Source organism: Austrofundulus limnaeus, unplaced genomic scaffold, assembly GCF_001266775.1.
Source record: "Austrofundulus limnaeus strain Quisiro unplaced genomic scaffold, Austrofundulus_limnaeus-1.0 Scaffold1, whole genome shotgun sequence".
Lineage (NCBI taxonomy): Eukaryota > Metazoa > Chordata > Actinopteri > Cyprinodontiformes > Rivulidae > Austrofundulus > Austrofundulus limnaeus.
In genome coordinates, this window is record NW_013952403.1 from 2,308,799 (window position 1) to 2,328,324 (window position 19,526).

A 19,526-nucleotide genomic window follows, 5' to 3' on the forward strand; every position below is an offset into this window, starting at 1 on the left:
GGAGGATGATTCAACCACTCAACCACTAGATGTCGCTGAAAACAACAAATCCTACACACTGCGCCTTTAAAAGTAAGAGTTTTACTTTCTGTTGAGTTGTGGTGAGTATCGGCCGTATTGAATTCTGAACTCTCATTTTCCCACTTAAAACTTGTAAGTGGGAAATTCCCACTTCCCAGTACAACTGGGCCACCACAAAATTAGCTGAWGAAAATGGCTGYTGGCTACTTTTSAACTCTCTGCACCTCCACCTATTAGTGAAATGCTGTCGTTCCACAGGTAAATTCAACAACAGGCATTATGGGAGATGTAGTTTATGGCTTTAGAGCAGCTTATTTTAATACCTCTTTGAAGCTCTGGCAGGCCACACAAAGTGCTGTGGCAGGCCACATTTGGTCTGCAGGCCTTCAGTTTGACGTGTGTTTTAAACCTTCAGGGGTCAGGGAAGTTTGAGGTCAAAACTACTCTCAAAATCTCAAGTTTCTTAAAGAAATAAAAGATGATTGTTTGCAGTGGTTTTCTAGTGGTTTGACTTTTGCTCACTGAGAAAACAACTCATGAGCTTGAAATGAAGCGTGACAAGTCTCCTAAAGTATTTTCATTCCATGTTCCTGTGCAGCGTAGATAAAGCTTATTGTATTATATCACTATATCTCATATAATGTTGCTGTATCTCTGTTTGTCTCCAAAWAACTGACAGAATCATTTTTTGTGCATTGGTCACAGAGTGTAGGTTGAATGGCATCAGGCAGATGGCCTTTTATTGGGAAAATGTAGGTGTAAGCAGGAATGTCAGCAGACAGACACRGCTTTGACCAGTAGGACATCCATCTCCCTCCCCACTCCTGCGTCTGTCTACCCATCTTCATCCGTCTCTCTTGTGTTTTTTTATTCTCCTCCTCATTGCTCGCCTAACTATCTGTTGTTTGCCGAACCAACAAGCAGCCCGATTAAATTACAGCAACTCGTGAGTGATAACAGCTCTGCAAGCGTGCGCTGTTAAGGTAGGCATGAACAAAATACTGAATTTATATGTCGATCTTCAGAGGTAAGATGAAGTTCTGGTTGTTTTACTGTTTTGCTCAGAGCTCTCTGAGCTGCAGTCTTGATTTCTTTAAATTAAACCAACATGTATACGTGCTGCAGCAGCACTTTGATCCTCCGATGTTTTATCTGCACAGATAAATTGTCTTCACTTCTTTGTTGTGAAATCCAGCAAAGCTCGGTGCGTAGCCTTTTTTATCATCCTCGCCTCTTTTTGGTTTGAAATTCATTCGTCGTCTGAAATATGCATTTTTTTTCAGGTTGATTTAGTTTGAGTGGTTTTAAGAGGAAAAAACAGAACTAGAAAAATTGCTTTTTTACAAAAGAAAAAAGACTGAATGCTAAGTTCTGTAACCAGGTAGTTAAAGGAGGCATATCATGCTTTGAAATCCTTCTTTTTTGCTTTTAGTTCAGTTGGGGTTTAAATGAAAAAGAACTGCAATACTTTGGTCTGAATTCCTCCTTATTGTAACTCCACAAGCCCCTTTCACCCATTTCTGAGGTGTGTTTCAGATCAACCCATTTTAAGGCTGTCTCTTTAAATCCAAACAAGGCTCTTCACACTCCGCCCCCCTCCAGCTTCCAGACTGGTTTATTCTAGTTTGATAGAGGAGTTTAGGACTATATAGYGGCGCAGAAACTTTTTATTTACAAATTAATTAAATGAAGTCAACAACAGAAGACTCATCCATCCAGCCAACATCACAGAAAATAGAGAAAACAGGTTGAAAAATACAACTCAAACCATATATAAGGATATCTTTGCAGCAGACTCCATGTTCGCAACAAAATATTAGCTAAAAGTAACAAAAGGGCATCTTAAAGCAGTGACAGGCGTTAAGAAAAGATCATTTATTTCTTTGGGGAAATATTTGTGTTTTTTTATTTTCAAAGGTATAAAAACAAAAAAACATCATAGCACCTGTCTCCCTGAATAAGCAGAACTTCTGAATGGCTGAAATAACACAAACTGTACAAAAGTAATTGCATTAAATAATGTTTAAAATATTTCTGCAGATTTTAAACTGTTAAGCTATGATCAGTACAGGAACGCCACATCCAGTCACGACTGTAAATAAGACATGTTTTAAAGCTTGACTCGTGGTTCTGAAGCAAACAGACAGAATCATTTTGTGTCTCACTCCCTGAACTGGTGTGGACCTGCATGATGCAGATGCTTTTATAAGAAGCTGCGACAAAAGAATTGACACAATGTCTTCAGATCTACTTTCTCTTATTCAGTTTTGTAAATGTGGATTAAATGAAGGCAAAATGGTGATAATTTTGTCTTTGTAAATATCTTACGACACACTGAACTGATTTTAATGAAACTTTGAGTCATTGGATGTAAGTTTGCAACTAATTAACTTGTGGAGGCAGTTCAAAATGGCTGCCATAGCTAATCAGCCGTAGCGTCACAGAAACGTTTATAACTCAGTGAATTTGACAAATAATGAGCAAAATGTTGGTGTGGTAGTAGCTGAGAATCACTCACAACAAATGCCACAGGTGTGGGCCAGATCTGGTGTCAGGCTAACTCTACTGGCTGACTTCTGGCATGTTTGTCAACTGGATGTGGGCCGGGTCTGGCAGTTATGGTACTGTTTTGAAGATGGAACAACTGGCCTGGTTGTGGTTTGGTTTCTTTAAGGGGTGCACTGATTTATCGGCTTCGATTTTCTTACTTTTGGGATCGGAGATCGGCCGATTCTTAGATAAGATCGGTGGAAAGGATCGGCTTTTCTGCCTCCATAAAGGTCTGAAAATCAGCCACTATCCTCTTTTGCTCTGCTGTGAGCACTTAAAATCCAGTTAAAACAAGTTTGTATTGTTTCAAGGATATTTTTCAAAGTATTTCAKTAAAAGAATATTTGAACACTGAACTTGTATTGTGACTTAACATCTGACAGTGTCAGCTATTTAAAAAATCGGTATCGGCCAAAATGGGAATCGGCAGGTCAGACTTTTTAAAGATCGGAGATGAGAACTGGAAACTGAAATCGGTGCACTCCTAGTTTCTTTGGCTCAAATCTTTAAGTGCCTCAACTGTTTTAGGCCATATAAACCAAACCACAACGGGACCAGTTACGGCGCTGACTTTCTTTGTCCCAAATCGATCAATGCAGCGACTGGGCCGGTTGCAGTTTGGTTTATGTGATGCTGGCCCTTTCGAACAACCACCTCTTAGTATTAGTGCGTTGTGTGTGCTAGACAAGTGTTTCTCTGTGATATGAGCTAACAGATGATGCAAGATAAAGTGAGATACTGTATCACATTAAACTGTGCAAATTGTTTTAGGAGATATTCGATTTTTATTTTATTTGAAGTTCTCTGATGAGGCTTCTGTTTTATTTTCTTACTTCCTGTCTCAAGGTTGCCTTTTGATGCTGACATTGCGGTGGATGCTTGTCACCTTACAGCTTCAGATCTTTAAATGGGCAGATTTTTTTTTCTTTTTCCTAAAAGCAAACAAATAAATACGCCTCCATTTTGCTCTTAAACCTTATTGTGTCAGACGTGACCTCTGTTGCCTTTTCTCCCAAAYGCTTTTATCAAAATGCATAAAATTTGTCAGCGAAGCATAAAGGCCTCGATTTCATTACTTTTTTTCTTCTTTTTTTTTTTTGAGGATTTGAGCTCAAGTAAGGTCCTTGAAGTGCTAACTGCACACTGAGTTCTCATGTGACCTCTGAACACCAGTGAGGAGAAGGAAGCAGGGAGAGAGAGAGAGAGATGTGCACGGAGCTGCTGATTCATAAAGACTCACCCACTCTAACAAGAGCTGTCTGAGTAGGAGAGAAAAAAAGGGAGGAAAGGAAGCAAAGAGATAACGGGAGACAGCGGTGGGAAAGAGATGGCGATGATTCATGTAAAATAGAAAAAGAAAAACCTCCTCTAGCTAATCTGAAGTGAGGTAGTGTGTGGAAAAAAACTGGAACGGTGAAGAGAAGAATGAATACACGGCAGAGGGAGAGGAGAATAAATAAAGAGGAGAGATAAAGAGAAAGGATTAGTGTGCTGAAAGCAGGTCTTTCTCTGTCTGAATGGAGAGCTGGTGATTCAAACGTCGACACGGCAACAAAAGTTTGCCTCTCCTTAATTTATTTTTTGCTTCACTTTGTTTCAGACGACCAAACCGAATCCTCATCCTGCTGAGATCTCTGGAGTTAAAATGACTTCTGAAACATATAATAATTGTCCGCAAGCATCTAAACTAGGGGTGTCCTGATGCCAGATTTTTTCAAAYCRAATACGAGTACTTCAGTTTGTGTACTTACCAAGTACTGTTACAGAGTACTTCTGGAGTTAGAACATAAACAACAAGGTGCCTCTTATTTGTTATAGGCCTGCAGCCCCTCTGACTGATCAAATCAAATATACAAGCAAGATGTATGCAGTTAAAAACTTTTAAAATAAATAAGATTTTCTTTCAACTTGTCATCATATCTTATAGATGGAACTGATGAGCATTTCATTGGAAAAGTAAACAACACATTAAATGTTGTATCGATACCAGTATTTTAGTATCAGTACTGGTATTGGTATCGGTTCCAAGTATCACAACATTTTGTACAAGTACTCGGGGCACAACTAGTCTAAACTGTAATTGAACAAAATCTGGTCCAAAACRAAAGTTTTGTAGACATAAAAACCCAGATTTAGATGTTAAATAGACCTTTAAATGTTGTGAAACCTCTGTTTTCATATTTTTTTCTTATTTTTTCTTCTTTCAAATAATAAGTAAATACAAAATGCAGTTTTTATATATTTTCATGTATTAAGAAGCTATTYAGAACTAACCTGCAGTTTTTAGTTATTTAGAGTATAAAACAAACCATCTTGACCTTATGTGGAAAAAGCTTAATAAATGGTTGAGTCACCACAACAACCTCAATCAAGTGTTTGTGATGACTGGTGATGAGTTTTTAGATGGCCATGGAGGAATTTTACTGGTGTGTTTCGTATCATCGTCGTGCAGAATTCAAAATTCCATCAAATAGAGCCACAGACCATCACACTACCACCACCGTGCTTGTTTCTGTTTCTGATCTGGCAGTGATGGTACTTTTCTTTAAGACCGCATGCCACAGCTGACCCAGTTGTGGTTTGGTTTATGTGGTGCTGGCCCATGCGTGGACCACCGCTGGCAAACCACGTGGGCGACCAAAGGTACATGATTCTTTGCGATATCTGAGCTGACCACCAGTTTTAGTGAATTACTTGGAGCAGAACTAGGCCAGACAAATTTAGCTTTGTGGGAGGATTCATCACTGTTCCATGGTTTCTCCATTTATAGATAAGGGCTCTATTTAAATAGTTTTTTGATTGTTTGGGAAACCTAGATACTGGGGAACGTAGGCATGGACCCTTCACCATATTGCTCCAACTCAAAAGAGTTGAAATCTGTGATCGAGCAAACACGTTCTTTTTCATTTTTACAACGCTGTTAAATTAGCTGTGATTGGAAAGAATAAAGAAACTCTTTCCTCAGACTTCAGGTCTTTCCAAGTCAAATGCATCTCTAACTCTCCTGAACCAGCTACACAAACATTGTGACACTTCCACAATATTAAACCTTCTGTGGGCCACAACCAGACTGAACCCAGTTTTAAATGTCAGATCCAAGTTTTGTTACCAGGTATGGACTCAGCTGGGCTGAAACAAACCCTGACCTCGTAGACTTGAATAAATCATTGTCTCAATAACTTGCATATCTGAGTGAGTATTGAATATATTCGGAGTACGATGCAGTAGATCGATGTCTGCTGCTGTTGGGGTTAAAGGCTGAACTCTGCCGCAGGGGTGAATAATTTATTTTGTCCAAAAAATCCAAACACCAAACATGTGAGCATCTGCTGGTCATGATGAATGTTTGTCATTTATGGTTGAACATGTAACACAACCTGACCCTAACCGATGGCTCCATGATGAAACACCAGTTTTTATTAGAAACTGCAAAAAGCTCCTTTCGTTGACACATCTTGGATTGTGTGTGTGTGTGTGTGTGTGTGTGTGTGTGTGTGTGTGTGTGTGTGTGTGTGTGTGTGTGTGTGTGTGTGTGTGTGTGTGTGAGAGCTTTCTGTTGGATATTTTTTGCTCTAAGGTCCATCAGGGGGATTGCACTTCTTGGTGCTGCCTCACATGCCCTCACACTCTAAAAGTCTGCAATGAAAGAAGCTCTTTGTCTGCATTTGTTTCGCTGAGTTTAATGGGATGGAATAATGGTATAAAACCGCTCATGTCTCAGGTTTCCTGTCTTTACACACAGGACGGCGTTATTAAATTTGGTCAGATTTGTTGAGCACGTTTGTGTGTGTTTGTGTGTAGTGTTTCACATTTGTAAAATAATATTTCACTGTTTAAATACATTATTTTTTCACCTTTTTGATGTGTTAGGCTAACAGTAATGTTTTGGCCTGTGCGTTTGTCTGCCTGTCAGTGAAATACCACTGATAACTGAAAAAACTGTCTAACTCAGCCAATTTTAGGGCACTGACCCAACATTTGGTGTGATGCTAGCTGAGATTGATCTCTGAAAACATACTCTGACCACTACTAGATTATACAAAACCATTGTTTAACTTCTTTTCCATTAAAGAGGACCTATTATTGTTCCTTTTAAGTTAGGATACATTCTGCTATTGGCAATGCCCAGCCAAACTTTTGTTTACATTAGCTCCGCCCCCCCAACATGGCGTTTATATTAGCACTTTAGATACGTGAAAAAGGCTGCTACAAGCAGATGCACAATGGTACAACTGTAGTAGACAGGCTGCCGTGGGGCCACGCCGGGGGGGGGGTAACAGATTGGTGCCCGGGGAGGCCAACGCATGTCCGTCACTGCTTCCCGAGGCTGGCGTAGTGAAGTGGGGGAAAAGGTGGTCCCCCCTGCGGCAGCATGGACTGTCGTCACTGTTACGGAGGGAGAAAGGCGAAACTGCTCCCCTCCTTGGTCGTCAATCATAGCAGCGCGTTCAACAATAATTTGTGCTAAATGACAACGCCAACACTAAACACATAAAACATCACTCACATCGCCATCATCTGCAGATTTGTGACGAACAGTAGGGACAGAACTTTCCTGCTGTGTGCTGGTAGAAGTTTTSAAAGTCCATCGTGAAATTACGTGAGCAAATTACAACTTCCTTTGGCAATATTGCTAGAACATTGCCATCAAAAATAAAAACAAAATTAAGCCACGTTCTCTGTGAAAGTTGTAAAAACAGCAGAACTAAACCYGGATTTATACTGCATGCATCTCCGCTCCGCTGCGCAGGTCGCAGCTGTGCATTTCAAGTCCAGTGTACACTACCTCCGCTCCGGTCTGGTCCGACAGACGTGCAGGAAGCAGATCGCGCGATAAATTTGTGATAAGTGTGGAAGTCACAGCAAAAAATAATTAATCCTGTGAAAGACGAACTCCAAACACAGCTGAAAACAACGATATAAAGCCTTTTGGTAGCTATGATGAAACTGTCTCGCTGTCAAAATAAAATCCACGTGTATCGTGTGTGTACACATATGCTTTATGCTACATGTTTCCATCTGCTTCTCAAACAGAACGATACATTCTGACAGCATTTGTGTAGAAATATATCCGTATATTTATTAATATAGCCACAATTTCGACATTATTCCGACAAATTATCCAGCCTAAAAGTGTCTTATTTTGAAAATACGGATGATGTGCTCGTGTCTTTTCCTGTTGGTGCGACGTAATCTTTAAAAATTGACTCCGGCGCTGCTCTGGCGTCTGGCAAAAATAGGATCTGTTCTAATTTTGACGGATCACCATCCGCTCACCGCCGCCCTGCGCAGCCAGTGTAAACACTCTCATTGATTATAATGGGTGCGTATTTGCTGCGGAGGTTGGACCTCAGCGGAGCNTGTGTATCATGTGTGTACACATATGCTTTATGCTACGTTTCCATCTGCTTCCCAAACAGAACGATACTTTCTGACAGCATTTGTGTAGAAATATATCCGTATATTTATTAATATAGCTGCAATTTCGACATTATTCCGACAAATTATCCAGCCTAAAAGTGTCTTATTTTGAAAATACGGATGATGTGCTCGTGTCTTTTCCTGTTGGTGCGACATAATCTTTAAAAATTGACTCCAGCGCTGCTCTGGCGTCTGGCAAAAATAGGATCTGTTCTAATTTTGACGGATCGCCATCCGCTCACCGCCGCCCTGCGCAGCCAGTGTAAACACTCTCATTGATTATAATGGGTGCGTATTTGCTGCGGAGGTTGGACCTCAGCGGAGCGGAGACGGAACGCAAGCAATGTAAATTGGGGGTAACGTGGTCGTCCTGTAAAGAAGTGGGCGGAGTCTCCTCTTGGGTTAYCAGGTGAGGGGCTGGGCTTGCTGGGCCACCTAGATTGTGATGTAACGATCTGCAGGCTTTTGAAACAGCTCATTTGCTCACACTAGAAAAACATTTACATATTRTCAAAAAAACTGCTGAGAGAATTTTTTTGGCCTTGGACCTTTTCTGGAAGCAGTACAGATCCAAACTGAAGCATAAAAACATGTTAAAAAAGTTCATTTTGCATAATACGTCCCCTTTAAATAGTTGGAGTCAAACAAAAAATAGGACKAATTGAGTCAACTCATGGATATTTTGCTAAAATCTGATGTGGTTGTAGCTGAAAGACATTCACACCACATACTGCATACTGTATCTAAGTGCAATCCTGTTTGTTTGTTGATAAAATATCTCAAACCACTGGACATATTTTAATATGTCATAAAAATACATTTAAAATACATTTAAGAGGGAACCAAGCATCTTTCATGACTTTCATTATTCAGCACGATGGCTCAGTGGTTTGCACCGATGCCTCACAGTAGGAGGCCAGCCAAATATACAGTAGGTAGGTCTTGTGTTTGATCCCCAGTTTGGACCTGGGATCGTTCTGTGCAGAGTTTGCATGTTTTCCTTGTGCTTGTGTGGGTTTTCTCTGGGTACCTCGGTTTCCCCCACAGCACCAAAATATGTCTTTAGGCCCAGGTCTCTCTTGAAAAAAAGATTTGTAATTTCAATGGGATTTGTCTGGTTAAACTACGGTTAAAAAAATTAACCAAGCTTTATCGACAAGAGCTCTGCAGGAGAAGTAAACTGATCTGCGACATGGCACATGACAAAATTGCCCGACACAACGAATCGATAAAGAAATTTGTTGTCAACACTTTTAATAATCAATTTTTATTGATTTGTTGTTACAGTCACTACAAACAATTCAAGAAGGGCTGCAACATTTTTTTTCACATAACTGAACAACAACTGTAGCAAGCTACCAAACAACAACAAGCTAACATTAGCTACCATTAGCTTACCGTCCTCTGTCGTTTTGTGCTCTCGTTTTCAGCACCATCCTGCTGGATAGTCTGGTACAATATTCAGTATTTTTCTCCCATGTTTGGTGTAGTCCATTATCCCATATTTCTTGCATGTTTTTAAAATAATGACCCCCACCCACCCCAAGGTGGCACTGCCGTGGTACTTCCGTCTAACGGGGTCGGGGTAGAGTAAGGCTAGGCTGACTGGGGCCGTTCCGGGCCTTACAATGCAAAAAAGCCTATAGGTACCAGAGAAACAGGTACCATGGAACATGGTCATCAAGGAACATATGGATCCTTGACCAAAACTGCTCCAACTCCACCATTTTCAATGTAAGATGATCTTGGTCTAAAGCTTTGTTTGACATGAGAGGTTAGTGATATACATGTTAGTCCTTTGTGAGGAAAAGGGGACAGATTTTTTAATGCTTCTTCCTTCTACGTCTTGTGATGCTTTCGTGCTTAACTGAGTTCATATCACCAGCACTCTACCCTGTATCTGAATGACGCGTGTAAGATTTCACAAGAGAGACTCTGGAAACAGTTTGTGTCTTGTTTTGTTCTCAGCGACTCTTTTCCTTTGACAGTCTGTACACGCTGAATCCAGAAATATTTAATCCCGTCCTCATCTGCACCTGCTGTTAATGTCATTCTGAAGAGTGGATTTAAAACGGCGTTTGTGTGTCTCTGTGTGGGCTTCAGCTGCGGGGCGGCCCTCGTGGCCGGGATGCCGCTGTGTGCCGTGCCAGTCCACGGTGGACGGTGAGGGGCAGACGGAGGGGACCGAGTGCCGGAGACTGACAGGAGGCAGTCCGCACCAAACCGGAGACATGAACCTCTGCTGGAGCGAGATCAAGCGCAAGTCCCACAACATCCGGTAAGAAAAAAAGCCCACGTATGTCAGAAAACACTGGATGAGTGGAGCTTTTTATGGACAGGACGGGGCTCTAATTTCTCTGACCTCTTGTTTGTGACTGGAAAACTGATGCTTTAGTTGTCAAAAAATTTGTCTAATCTGAAAGAAATCACAGAGCACGCTGACAAACAAAGGACAGATGATGCAACTGTGCAGTAAATCMTATTCAGTGGGCTTTAAAATTATGACTCAACGGCAAGGACTCATTTTATCACCAGCCTGTTGCCCTCGGCTCCTCTGTACTTTTATTTGTGAGGGACAAGTACGTTAGGATAAGAAATAAGGAGAAAAATGTACAAAGTACTGTGGGGATGAGAGTGAATGCTGTATATAAATATACTGTTTTCTCTTTATAATCGTAGGTATTACAGATTATTTGAAAAGCCTTCAGTCCATTTTTATTTTCCATTTCTTGTTTGATCGCTTGCTGTTTGCCATCGTTGTCTAAGAAACCTGTTGTGCTGTTCTGACATTTACTAAAGATCTCAAGCAGAGCATCTTAATTAAATCAAAGCTAAGACAGCACTGGGGCAGCTGCAGTTCAGGCACCCTAACGGTTATCTACAAATTACAAATGTGTTATCAAATGATGGCTCCTGGGCCTTGTTCGACACAAACATTTTTACCACCTGATCCAGGAAGTATTAATTATTTAACAGAACCAGGCTTTCAGGTAGGATTTTGGAAGAAGGCTGTGACACTTAAGCCCCACCCTCATACTTATGAAATTTATAAAATTTACAGAGTGGGAAAAGAAAAACTTGTGAGGTGTAATAACCACGTCTTCTGGTTCTGCGGAACTGCTGCTGCTCAGTGAAGAGAGAAACTCTGAAACAGGCTGGTTGAACAGCAAGAATCTTTATTTTGCAGTCCAGGAGATTACAGCCAAAAACCAAATTCTGGCCTCCAAGCCAAATGATTCACCAAGTAAGAAAGATGAAGTACGAAGGCGAAGAGCAGGGGCGTACAAGCCTCTTTATAGGTTGCACAGTGTAGTTCAACAGAGACATCATAAATTTTGTCACGGTATACCTTTTCCTAATATGGTAATATGTGCTGAGCTCTGGAGCTGGAAAACTAAGAGAGGCATAACACATCTGTGCATTCCTGAGAAGAGACCCCCACTCTTGGACACTACACTTGCAAATACACGTAGAGTGGAGATTGTCGCAACAACAAACAACAACAGCTGCTGAAGCTGTAAAATCTCTACACACCTCCTTTATCCAAGCATGGCACAATTTATTCTTTGCGTTTTCCTCTGGCTTCAAAAAATTGTGGTCCAAGCTCAGTGTGCGCTCCCTGCTGGATGAGAGATTTACCAAGACCCAAGGCCCACCCTAATTCTGATAGGCTGGTAGGCCTTTCTAGTTTGTCTGAGAGCAAAAGCTGCGTCTCATCGAAAGAAATGTCTGTTAAATGTTGACTAACATGAAGATCAGCATGGCGCACTGAGAGCATCGCAAAACTGAAAAAGGACATCGCAAAAACATAGAGAGGGTGTCACAAAATGTAAAGACTGCATCGCAAAACCAAAGTGGGCRTTAGAATGTGCTAAAAACCTGAATAAAACGCTTAGGATTTGATATGGAAACAAGTTGTCTTCCAGCTTAGAAAGAATCAATGACTGACCCAGACATTGAAACACAGTGAGRAGAAAACGCAGTCGACCAAATTACATCGGTGTTCTTCTACAACTGTTTCGCCTTTACGCCATTTTTGTACCAGACTTAAGAGACCCTTTAGATTTTATTTAGATGTCTTTTCAATCCACTGTCTCCTGAAGCCTGCACAGATAGGGTGAGGTGCTGTAAGAGAAATAATGAAACTCTGCACCAGCAGGTGCAAGGCTAAGTTAATCAGTTCAAATGAGTAGCCCGAAGCTAACGGAAGTAGCATCAGTGAGCTAAGCTATAATTAGAATTACCGCTCAACACTGATTTTTGTGCTGTAGTGTTCTTTAGCATTTGATTTTATAAAATCAGTTTGACATATATTGTAAAATATGTAACAATTATTATCATTTTGTTAACTTTTTTTAGCGTTTGACAGTTGTGTTTATTGATTCTCAAGCAAAGTCTCAAAAGAAAAGTATGGAAAAAATCTGTTATGACAGCAGGATTAAACTGATYCTGCAATTAATACCAGAAGCAATCAAAAGCGGATGCCTCCCTGCACAGAAAAAAAAAATAAAAATAAAAAAACTAACTCTGCAGTAAATTCAATTCATAAACAATAAACTAAAAGGTTCAGTGTGAAGTGCTGCTGAAACAAATCCTCATTTCATTTTTGTGGCTATTGTTCCCTTTTGTTGTAATGTATGTTCAGAAATAATAAAAATGCGTTTGTATGTGTTTGACAGCCCCTATCACGCTTCAGAAAGTAAAGATCGTTAGGTCTAACATGTATGTAGCTTATTTCTCATTAGTTGTTTTACATTTTTCGCCTGGAAATACATTTTTAATTGTATTCAAGCAAAATAAAAATCCAAAGTTTGTCCAATAATGTAAAATAAAAATGCACTTAATTATTGATATTATATGGGTAAATACTTCTATAAAAGTCACACATGAGAAGTTTTACCGGTGTGAAGCAATTACAGGGCGTTCATGTTATTATTTAAAGGCGARTTGGAAATTGTGCGGGCTGGCCGCGTCATTTTTGTTACTTTTAATTSAACTGGCGTCCTGTTTAGACAATTGCCCCCCTAATTGCTTGATTGACCCTGATGTAGCTGGAAAACAGGAAGTAGGGGGAGCGGTTAAGGAAGGATAGTTGTTAAATTGGGTAAGACAGTTCCCCCCTGCAGTCCTGCATAATGAGATCACTATGCATGGCCTGCAGCGGCTGTTTATATCCAAAACTACATTCTAGCTGCGTCGGGCAGAGGGAGGACGAGGGGAACGCAGAAGGACGTTGACGTTTGCAAGGGGGGGTGGTAAAGACGGAGACAGCGAGGAGGAAAACTGACTGCTGGTATTAAATCATCGCACAGGAGAGATGTGGAGAACGGAGAAGGGCAGGATGAGAACGGGACTAAAGAAAGAATGGATGAATGAGAAAGAGCTCTGCCGAGCAGCCGTCTAACCTTGAGGATAAGAGCTGTCCAGAGGAAACGCCTGACTGCGTTTGATGCCAGTGGCTGGACGAGTACAGACAACTGGTTTATAATGACCTGTCAGGCTTTGATTGACAGTTGTCCAAGGCTTTGATAAAATAAAAGTCATAGCTGCTTCTTCATATCCTTTTAAACTGTCTGACGTTGTCCCTTAGGCTGCACTGAGGCTCGACTGGAATTAATTCAGATTTTTGTTGTTGCAGTTCTTTCTAAATCAGGCCAGGAGTCTAATATCCCTCTAATGTTCATGTGAGACTGAAATGAGGCACAGGTGCTGTGAGCTAAATGCTAACTTGGGCATCTTAAAATGCTCACAGGGACGATGCGACATATGACTAATGAAGAGAGAGCCTCGTGCTGAAGAAAGACTGAACACCGAGATTCATTAAAACCAGGAGCATCTCTGAGGTTCACACAACGGTTGTTATTTTACAGCAAAACTTTTTTCTGCTTAAAGAGTGAGAAACAGTCTGTGAGGAGCTAAGAGGATAATAATGATATAAAAATAATAATAATAATAATAATGATAATAATAATAATAATGATAATAATGAGACGCAGTGGCTGTGTCTCAATTCAGGGGCTGCAGCCTACCTAGACCATGACCCACGGAGGCCACTCCCTACGTGGGCCAGGTACTTGACAATTTGTATCACGTCTTCAGATTTAAAATGCATTGGGACATGTATTCATGTGTGTTGGTACTGGAGGAATAACTTCACAGTTAAAATTAATCTATRAAAAACATTAACAGGGTTCCCATGGATTTTTAAAGTCTTAAAAGGCATTAAAATATTAAATTTTCAAAAAAGGGTCTTAATTAACCTTAAAATGTCTTAAATCAAATTTTCAGAGGCCTTAATGTTAACACATTGTAAGTAGAATATTAAATATTAAGATCATTGGTAACATTTATTTATCTTTTTCAATAGTTTATCGAATATTTCTTGCAGCTAGTTGTTTAGTTTTAAAATAAACATTCGGGTAAAACTGTTTTTTTTTTTTTCCATTTGTGTTTATTGTGAAGTTAGTCTTAAATTTAATTTCAAGTGGCATTAAAGAAGTCCTAAAAAGTCTTAAATTTAACTTGCCCTAAGCTGTAGGAACCCTGATTAATAATTTGCATTTAGCTCCAGTATTAGTACTTGTAATTGCCTTTAGTTTGCGCCTCATTGTATTTTTGTTTAGTTTGTTGATGGCACATTGAATCTTAGGATATCCTTGGCGAGGACGTATATTCAGATGCAGCCGTCACTTTCAGGATTTTGTGGGTCTCATTTGTCAGCCACATGAGAAGGAGCCCATGAATTGAGACAGCCTTCAGTGATGTAAGCGGCTTAAAAATCCACATTGTGGAGCCCTGAATTGAGGCACAGCCAGTGTTTTTGACTTTGGAATGAACAGACTAGGGTTGGGCGATATTGGCAAAAAAGTTAATTGCAATTAATTGTGGCATTTAGTCAACAATGATTAACTGGCTAGCTGCATCGTGGATTCTCAACTGGGTGGATTTGTTTCCATCGTTAACTGCGGGAGAGTTTGCTGCAGCCGGCGTTGTGGCTTTGGTTCACCTCGTGCTCCGGTTTGTGGCAGTATTTTGGAGGGTTGGGTAGGCTCGTGGTGTTAGCGTTAGCTTCTCTGGGCCACTTTCCACCATTGTTATGTTACATAGGCGCTTGATGGTGAGAGTGCGTTAGATGCAAAGACATCATCAACACATGGCACTAATCCTTGTAACCATCAAGTGGCAAGTATATCGGTGACAGACTGATGGTTGTCGTAGTGGATAGCGATTAGCTATTGTGTTAGCTTCTCCTAATTTTTACTTGTTCACCTGTTTAATTTTAGCTTTTGCTAACTTTTCGTACATATTATACAAAACTATATTTTTAGTTAGATTATGAGCTAGTAAAACACATTACCTGTGCCCTCCATTGTTGCTAATGAAACGAATGTGCCCAAACCCTAGCACGGAGTTGCATTGTTTTCAAATGAGTTGGACTGAACTGAATTTTTCATTGTAGCTTCCTGAAATTATTTCTGTTAAAATGCCATTATACTGTAAAAATAAATGGAATACAGCTATTCTGCCTTGAAGACAATTGCTTCCATCATTATTTTGGTTAGATTAAGCTCCAAAACCAAATGGATTACTTTAAAAAGCACATTTTCACAAGAATCATATTTCATTGTTTGTGATCTATGTTTTAAGCCTGGGTTTTTGCATTTTGCTCTTGATATAATTGTTTTTGTTTAATACGGAAGGGAACATAGGTTGGCTTGAGCTCTGAGGTATCAGCTAATAATAGTGTTACCTTGTCTATCAGGGGTAAAAAATAAAAATAAAACCACTAATAAATTGCATGGTTGTACTTATTTATGTGATTCTCGTCTTTGTCCTTATATGATCTGTCTTTGTATTTCAAAGCTCCCTTTCCAAGTGAAAATTTGCTTTTAATCCAACAAATCTATTTTCTATTCTAATGCTATCAATTGAGATTTAGGCCACTTTTTGGGACAAAAAGAATAACTAATCTTTTGTGTGACTGATTCACTCTGTTTCCTGGAAAAAAAAAATCCTACTGTTTACTGATTCTTTCTCCAACAGTTCCCTGCATCTCCCGTTTGCAGCTTATGGCAGAAAACGCAACTGCTGTTGGACTAATTGGGATGAAATGTGATTTAGGCTTCCATGTTCCAGTTAGACATGGTTTGCAGAATTACAAGCTAACAAAACTGCTTAATCGCTGCATGGTCCATCAGCGCTGCGAGCAGCTGGTCAGTGAGTTTGCTTTGTGTCCGACAGTGGTCATAACTGTCCAAAAACCTCATCAGGTCTTATCTCCTGAGGTACGCTCAGGTTTGAGACCAGCTCTGATGCACTCTGTTGATTTTTTTTTTTTTTTGAAACAGTATGGAAAAAAAAACTTGAATTACAAAGTCTCCCCACATAGCAGACAAGTGTGGGCCAGTTCTGGCATCAAGTTGGCTGACTGCTGGCATGGCAAATGGTTTGTCAACCAGATGTGGGCCAGGTCTGGCAATGATGGTACTGTTTTTAAGATGTCATGCCATAAATGGCCCGGTTGTGTTTGTTGTATGCAGAATAACTCTGTTGACGCCACAACTGGCCCAGTTGTAGTTTGGCTTATATGGTACCAAATCTGTCTACACCAAAACTGGCCCAATTGTGATTCAGTTTATGTGGCTGAAATCTGGCAGTGCCATAACTGGCTTGGTTGTGGTATGGTTTATGTGGACCAACTCTGTTGATGCCACAAGTGGCCCAGTTGTAGTTTGACTTATGTATCCCAAATCTGTTAATGTCACAACTAGCCCAGTTGTGGTTTGGTTTATGTGGCCCAAATTTGTTGATGCAACTACTGGCCCAGTTGTGKTATGGTTTATGTGGTCCACATTTGTCAGTGGCACATTTGACAAGGTTATGTTTTGGTTTACATGGCCAAAATATTTTGATGCCTTGACTGGCCTAGTTGTGATTTGGTTTATATAGACCAAATCTGTTGACACCACAACTGGCCTAGTTATGGTTTRGTTCATGTGGCCCAAATCTGTATATGCCACAACTGGCCAGATTATAGTTTGGTTTATGTGGCCCAAATCTGTAGACRCCACAACTGGCCAGATTATAGTTTGGTTTATGTGGCCCAAATCTGTATATGCCACAACTGGCCAGATTATAGTTTGCTTTATGTGGCCCATACTGTATCTACTAATGCCACAACTGGCCCAGTTGTGATTTGGTTTATGTGTCCCAAATCTGTAGACACCACAACTGTCCCTACTGTGGTTTGTTTAATGTGGTGCGAGCCCATGTATGGACCACCTAAGGTCCGTTATTTTTTTGTGATGTCTGGGCCGAGTGTTAGTGTGTCAAGTAGGCCAGAACTGGGCCAGACAAATGTTGCTATGTGGGTCTTGTGTGTGTCAGGTGTGAGGTAGCCTCCTTCATATTTCTCATGTTGATCACAGTAAACAGAAGAATGTCAGGAATTGTTGGGGTCCACGCTGTGACACACGGTGACACCACAGCCTCTGTTTTTCTCTGCAGAGGATTATTCACACAGGGTTTGGAGTAGGTTGCTCAGTCGCATGCTCTGAATTGTTTTGCTCCTCGTCTCAAATAGCTGCAGAGATCCAATCGCCCACACAGAGCATCTGTCTGAGGGCAAAGGGGGACCTCTCTGCCATTTCCTCAGTGTTGCTGTTTTTTTGCTCACAACTCTATCTCGGTGTTGGCACACATCTCATTTAAAAGTCTATTTTACTGCAGTTTTTTTGCTCTTCCCTCATATTCTGTTCTTGCAGTTATTATTATTTCTTGAACATTTTCTGCCTTCCACCTTTATGTTTTAGCCCCATGCCATTGTGCCTCATGCAACCTCCTACAGACCGTGAGCTCAGTTTGAAGCCCGTTGGTGCTTTTGTGCTCTACTTTTTCTCCACCCCTGGGGAAAGCTGCAGTAAAAATGCCTGCAGGACTTACTGAGCTCCAATTACACTTTAATTATAATTGTGCTCAAAGGTCAAAAGGTCAAAACCTAAATCCTCTGCAGGCACTAGTGTGTAGTAAGTCAGGTGGATAAGTGTCTGTACCACAGCTGTATGAGAATCATTTGAAGATGTTAGATTCTAAAAAGACAGTTGTCAGATTTTTTAAGTGTTACCTCATGAGGTTTGAGTTGATAAAATAAGTCCTGCAGCTCTAATACACTATTAAGGGTCTACTTGAGAAACGACGGTTGTAGCTTATGGGTGGGCACAGCTAACCAAACAGTTAGCTTCACTAACCATAATTCTGCTAAACAAGAATCTTAGCTCTGCTAAAGCTAAAAGGTTAAACATAAATATTTTTAAAGAATAGTTAGTGGAAACTAATGCTAACCGCTAAAAAGACTGGTGGGACGGGCACAAACTTGTTAGTTTTCTGTTAAATTTGAAGGTGTGTGGGGGATTATTTGTGGCAAATTGACCAATCCAAGCCAGGGTTACTGCTCTTTCTAACCTATGCTTCGAGTTTAATCCTTTTAGAATAAAAGCATTTCTTTATTTGAGTTCATATTTTTATAAATACTGCTTAAAGTTAGAGAAAATATTTGCTAATTGTTGTTTGACTATCATATTGTAAACATAGTCAGTCTTTGCATTTGTTATTTAAATATTGTTAAATGTTGTTTTATTTCTTTTTGATGCTCTTAATTTGACGTTTAGCTGCTAAATATGCTACATTCTGCACACACGGTGTCTGACACGTTCAGCACTGCTTGTAAGAGGAGATAATTTTTATTCAATTCAGGATACATGGCATAAAAACAAAAGTTTTACGCTTGAATTTTTTAGTGGACATAAAATTAACAGAATCTAATTATGTTGAAGCTAATCGGCCTGCTAACATTTTCTAAGGTTAGAAAAAAAAAAGCTAATCCGCTAAATGAGAAGCTAGTTTCATTATTAGTGGATAAGTGGAACTGTGCCCACCACTGGTAGCTATTTTGGTCAAATGGCTCAGAATATGTGTTATAAATGACTCTCGGCTGCTATCACTTTAAATTTTAGGTCAATATTGGTAAAATTAACTGAGTTACAGTCACGTTTATGCTTTCTAAGATTAGTTGGCCATGGCAACCATCTTAAATCGAGCTGCCTCTAAAAAATAATTAGTTGTAGAAGTGCGTATATTCATTACTGTTTTCATTTCATTAAGATCACTTCCGTGGTTCAGATTATATAAACATACAGACACAAGCAAAACGTCATMGCTCGACATTTTTCTTTTTTGCGGCGGGTGATAATTACTCTAGAACTCCCAGCAGGTCTTTTTGTCTTTACTCTTCRGGTGACTTTGACACGTTAAAAGTTAGCGAGGGTAAAGAGTGGAAACAGCAAAGTGTGGATGGAAGAAATATTTGCATGTTTCAAGGCTACAGGCCTGACAGAACAAATATTAATAATAAACTGTGGAATAATAAACACCACGAATAGTTTGACAAATTACTTCTTCAGGAGTAGGGGTGTGTGTGTGTGTGTGTGTGTGTGTGTGTGTGTGTGTGTGTGTGTGTGTGTGTGTGTGTGTGTGTG

The 19,526-nt window shown here is 40.1% G+C and overlaps 1 protein-coding gene across 4 annotated transcripts in view; it reads left to right on the top strand.

Moving 5' to 3' along the window:
- drp2 (dystrophin related protein 2) overlaps positions 1-19,526 on the top strand; it is a 230,864-nt gene that overhangs the window by 106,666 nt on the left and 104,672 nt on the right. For all 4 annotated transcript variants that reach the window (XM_014004515.1, XM_014004492.1, XM_014004500.1 and 1 more), the window contains one exon: positions 10,096-10,270. In XM_014004515.1, the coding sequence (XP_013859969.1) occupies positions 10,224-10,270 (47 nt within the window). In that variant the 5' untranslated portion in view covers positions 10,096-10,223. The remainder of the gene's footprint in view (positions 1-10,095; positions 10,271-19,526) is intronic.